Source organism: Coregonus lavaretus (genome assembly GCF_964263955.1).
Source record: "Coregonus lavaretus genome assembly, chromosome: 5".
Taxonomy (NCBI): domain Eukaryota; kingdom Metazoa; phylum Chordata; class Actinopteri; order Salmoniformes; family Salmonidae; genus Coregonus; species Coregonus lavaretus.
In genome coordinates this window covers 43,376,933-43,382,435 of record NC_139992.1, presented here as the reverse complement: position 1 = coordinate 43,382,435, position 5,503 = coordinate 43,376,933, and the positions used below count along the sequence as shown (strand labels likewise).

Genomic DNA, 5,503 nt, shown 5'->3' with positions numbered 1-5,503 from the left:
CTCAAATCTCAAATATATTTTGATTTGTTTAACACTTTTTTGGTTACTACATGAGTGTTATTTTATAGTTTTGATGTCTTCACTATTATTCTACAATGTAGAAAATAGTACAAATAAAGAAAAACCCTTGAATGAGTTGGTGTGTCCAAACTTTTGACTGGTACTGTATATTTTTATTTCAACTTATTTGAAAAGAAATAGAGAATTACTTAAGAAAAGTGCAAGGGTGCCAATATACTTGTATGATTATAATATAAATGTAAATAAGAAATGCATCATTTTTACAATTTTGTACACATTTTGAGCAATTATTTTATTATAAATCAGTTCCACTATTAACATTATGTAAATGTCATGTAATATAATTATAATGGTGTGACAGAGTATAAAAACACAACTTTGCCATCCAGTGAAAACAATAACAGGTATATTTTTGGCAAAATTCTTTAAAATAACTGTCCAATGAAAATCTCGTTTTTTAAATAAAAATGTTTAATCTCATTTTTAAAAGCTCATATTCTGTTTGCTCATACCAAATAATGTTGTTGACTCTTCATTTACCAGCAAAACCATTTTAATTCTATATATTTTGCCAATATTTTTGAAGGGTGGGGAGCCTCCAATCTTTTTAAGAGACTGGGTCTTTGTGCTGCCCCCCTGGCTCCTGCTTCAGTAGGAGAGAGATCAGTCCCTCTTTTTGTTTGTCTGATAGTTTTGCATTTATATCAGAGTAATTAAAACATGACAGATCTTTCAGTAGTTTATAAAAAGTATATCTCTATTGGAATGCCACCGAGGCCAGGGTTTTTCCCCATCTGAAAATAATCAATTGCCAACCACAGTTCGTCCTGTGTAATTAGGCCTTCACAATATATTTTTTGTGTCGCAGATAGTTTAACATTATTTTTTGGGAGAAGGATATCACAAAACTCATCATCAAGTGAGGTTGGAGGAACATTCAAAATCTCCTTTGGTGAGATAAGGATTTCTCCATCGTTTGTAACTATTTTTCTGTTGGTTCTTTTTGGTTGGGTTTCTATATTGAATTTGCTCTGGGTTTGAAAGCATTATTATTATGAAACCCGGTCTTTCCTGAATAAGTTCCTCAAACTCCTTTTGTTTTTGTGTCTAGATTATTCAGTGCTTCTGTAGAACATTTATCAACACCATTGATGTGTAATGTTAGATTTCCTATTTCTGTTGTAAGTATTTTCTCTGTTGTCCGATACCGGTTTGGGGATGAAAATTGAATTCAATGGCCTCTAAAGTTACATTAAAAAGGCATCCTGTGCGATAAGTGGGTTTACTGAACCTGTATTGTGCAAGAAGAAGTCTGTTAAGAATTCCTTACTTTTTGTTAAGAAAGTACTGTCAGTCAATAAACCCTGATTAAATGTCCAATATCCCCGTCCTCGTGGAAAGTCTGTCATAGTTATATGGAGGGATACTGTATAAGTTGATGAGCTGATTGCATTCGATCCTCAATCAATGGACAGGTACTTTAAAACATTTGTCCCAAAAAAATATAAAATGATTTAAAATATACCATACAGTGAGCTATATTATAGATATACTGTATCAACATTCAGATCTCAGTCCATTGCTCAGCAGATCTTCATGACGAGCCTATTCCAACAAGTAGTGCCACCAAAAAGGATATATTTCCAAGGAAAAACAAGACCAGCAGTAACAACTCCATTCTTGTCTGGGGGAGAAATGAAAAGTCAAATACAGCCGTGTCAGACAAAATAGTTGTTAAGAATGAGCCACTTACTAATTCACTGACACAATAAGTACATTTAAATGTGTGGGATTAAATGGTGGGATTGAGCTTACTGATTCAGAAGCACTCTCTGCTTGATCTAGAAGAACAACCAAAGTTATTTTGAAGTATTTTCAAAGAAAATATAAACCTGCGCACTTTTCTTGCTTGTTTCACTTTGTTTATTCAAGCTTACGTGTCGGCCTCTTGTCCTTCGTCAGAGCTTTTGACGTATGCCAAGAGGCCGACAAAAGTTATACATGGCAGATAAATATTTCCTTAACAGATCCACAATAAGAGGTTATTCAATGTTATAGGGGCCTATATATCATCAACCTGAATTTAACTAAATGAAGATCGATATCATTATGTAGTTGATCTCACCATTGCGCTTCCATCGCATGTGGAATTCTAGCAGGATGTACAGCGTTGCCTCCCATCCAACAAACCCTCCCATCACCTTCAGAAGCCAATTATCCTCAGAGGTGTTAAAATACGACAGCCCAGTGAATATGGCTGCCACTGGAAGAAAATGTCAACACAATCACTAACATGGTCGTAGAGCAAGAACAAACATGTTTGACAGATATTGGCTGAGAAGATACGGTACTTTGTACTATGCCAATAAAATCCAACAAAAACAATGTCATATGTCATGATCACAGTTCCTTACCAGCTAAACCTTTTATTGCCACTGCATTCAAAGCATGCGACCAATTGAAGAGGAATCGCCTGTGAAAAAACAATAACACAAAAAGAATACATTAACTTCTTGAGAAAACAAGCCACTTTTGGATTTACATACACATGAGCAAACTCACATACAGTAGGTATGATTCTGGATCCCTTACCAGTGATGGTGAGGTCCACATCGGAACATGGCAGCGATTGGCTGGAAGAAGGCCAGGATCATAACGATGCAGCCCAACACAGGATGGGCGCCCTATAAACACACTGGGCTCATAAACTGTATCTCGTAACTACCGTATTTCAATTATCTGAGCCTTCCATAATAGAGTAGGTTTTATAAAACTGTAAACGGCACAGCATTTGTCAGATAGGTTTGTTTGTTTTAAATAACAATCGGCGCGCAGTAAAGGTTTATGATACATACCCCACTCCAGCCTCCAACTTCTGAGAAGGCCAAAATGAAGGCAATGATGGTGGCAGCAACAGTGAGTGTCATAAGAGACACGTGCGCCTGAGGAACATGCAAGCCAAGCGTACAGATTATGTGGCATTATTGTTTAGTTCTAAGAACATTCCACCTAATAAAGTCATCTAGTCGTGCTAATGTTTATGTTCCTATTCTTACAGTTGAAGTCGGAAGTTTACACACACCTTAGCCAAATACATTTAAACTGAGTTTTTCACAATTCCTGACATTTAATCCTAGTAAAAATTCCCTATCTTAGGTCAGTTAGGAATACCACTTTATTATAAGAATGTGAAATGTCAGAATAATAGTAGAGAGAATTATTTATTTCAGCTTTTATTTCTTTCATCACATTCCCAGTGGGTCAGACGTTTACATACACTCAATTAGTATTTGGTAGCATTGCCTTTAAATTGTTTAACTTGGGTCAAACGTTTCGGGTAGCCTTCCACAAGCTTCCCACAATAAGTTGGGTGAATTTTGGCCCATTCCTCCTGACAGAGCTGGTGTAATTTAGTCAGGTTTGTAGGCCTCCTTGCTCGCACAAGCTTTTTCAGTTCTGCCCACAAATATTCTATAGGATTGAGGTCAGGGCTTTGTGATGCCCACTCCAGTACCTTGACTTTATTGTCCTTAAGGCATTTTGCCACAACTTTGGAAGTATGCTTGGGGTAATAGTCCATTTGAAGACCCATTTGTGACCAAGCTTTAACTTCCTGACTGATGTCTTGAGATGTTGCTTCAATATATCCACATCATTTTCCTTCCTTATAATTCCATCTATTTTGTGAAGTGCACCAGTCCCTCCTGCAGCAAAGCACCCCCACAGCATGATGCTGCCACCCCCATGCTTCACGGTTGGGATGGTGTTCTTCGGCTTGCAAGCAACCCCCTTTTTTCTCCAAACAATGGTCATTAAGGCCAAACAGTTCTATTTTTGTTTAATCAGACCAGAGGACATTTCTCCAAAAAGTACGATCTTTGTCCCCATGTGCAATTGCAAACCATAATCTGTTTTTTTTATGGTGGTTTTGGAGCAGTGGCTTCTTCCTTATGTCGATATAGGACTTGTTTTACGGTGGATATAGATACATTTGTACCTGTTTCCTCCAGCATCTTCACAAGGTCCTTTGCTGTTGTTCTGGGATTGATTTGCACTTTTCGCACCAAAGTACGTTCATCTCTAGGAGACAGAACACGTCTCCTTCCTGAGCGGTATGACGGCTGTGTGGTCCCATGGTGTTTATACTTGCGTACCATTGTTTGTACAGATGAACGTGGTACCTTCAGGCGTTTGGAAAATGCTCCCAAGGATGAACCAGACTTTTGGTCTTGCTGAATTATTTTGCTTTTCACATGATGTCAAGCAAAGAGGCACTGAGTTTGAAGGTAGGCCTTGAAATACATCCACAGGTACACCTCCAATTGACTCAAATGATGTCAATTAGCCTATCAGAAGCTTCTAAAGCCATGACATCATTTTCTGGAATTTTCCAAGCTGTTTAAAGGCACAGTCAACTTAGTGTATGTAAACTTCTGACCCATTGGAATTGTGATACAGTGAATTCTAAGTGAAATAATCTGTCTGTTAACAATTGTTGGAAAAATTACTTGTGTCATGCACAAAGTAGATGCCCTAACCGACTTGCCAAAACTATAGTTTGTTAACAAGACATTTGTGGAGTGGTTGAAAAACGAGTTTTAATGACTCCAACCTAAGTGTATGTAAACTTCCGACTTCAACTGTATCTTTAAATGTTTCATATTGTTGTTGCATTGTCGAGAAGGAACCTGCAAGTAAGCATTTTGTTGGATGGTGTATACCATGTGTATCCTGTACATACGACTAATAAAATTTGAAACTTGCTTGCTTAACAGTATAGCTCCTCGCAAACACAAGTGACCGCCTGCTTGACACACTCTCCCAGTCACTCTCTATGTAGAAAAGGCACCAATTCGATAGCAGTGAATACATTTCAAGCTGGGGAGGGTGGTTTACGGTCAAATCTAACTTTGTTACACTAACACATTAGGGACAGTATTATAGAAACTCACCAGAAACCAAACATCTTTCCCAAAATGATGTTTCCCCTTGGCCACACCTTTCAGATACCTGGCTATGATCATTCCCAAACTACCTGTGGTCATCCACGCTATCAACATCAAGGAACCTGAAGCACAACAGGATAATAAATCATCAATAATCCAAAATCAATTTAAAAATCAATAAGCTTGTATATAGTTAGAATCAGTGTATTACCGTATAACAATATGTTTGAGGTTATGCATACAAACTTCTGACTAGGGAATCGGCAACCTTACCATGCGCTTTAATAATGGGTGGCTCTTTTTGACTTGTAGCAACTTGAGGACTTGAAATATCCACTTTAGTGGCACTGATGAAGTTGCCAGTATGAAACCCGATTATCCCTGTCAAAGTAACCGAAGAGTGAAATAGAATAAGAATAATATTATATATAATAGAATAATATTATGAAACATACGACTGCTAGACTGAAGCAGACTGCTTTCTTCATTGGTACTAGGCCCAAAATATTTTAATTAAGCAATAAGGCACAAGGGGG

At 37.5% G+C, this 5,503-nt stretch overlaps 1 protein-coding gene across 1 annotated transcript in view; it reads right to left on the bottom strand.

The window, feature by feature from the left end:
* Positions 1 to 1,615: 1,615 nt before the first annotated feature.
* The window catches only part of LOC311129267 (putative ferric-chelate reductase 1), a gene marked incomplete at both ends in the record, with an annotated part of 13,015 nt that continues 9,127 nt past the window's right edge, over positions 1,616 to 5,503 (bottom strand). The window contains 8 exons of the mRNA XM_084161557.1: positions 1,616 to 1,705; positions 1,837 to 1,862; positions 2,147 to 2,284; positions 2,436 to 2,494; positions 2,614 to 2,705; positions 2,877 to 2,963; positions 4,974 to 5,089; positions 5,241 to 5,348. Of these exons, the coding sequence (XP_084017683.1) occupies positions 1,616 to 1,705; positions 1,837 to 1,862; positions 2,147 to 2,284; positions 2,436 to 2,494; positions 2,614 to 2,705; positions 2,877 to 2,963; positions 4,974 to 5,089; positions 5,241 to 5,348 (716 nt within the window). The remainder of the gene's footprint in view (positions 1,706 to 1,836; positions 1,863 to 2,146; positions 2,285 to 2,435; positions 2,495 to 2,613; positions 2,706 to 2,876; positions 2,964 to 4,973; positions 5,090 to 5,240; positions 5,349 to 5,503) is intronic.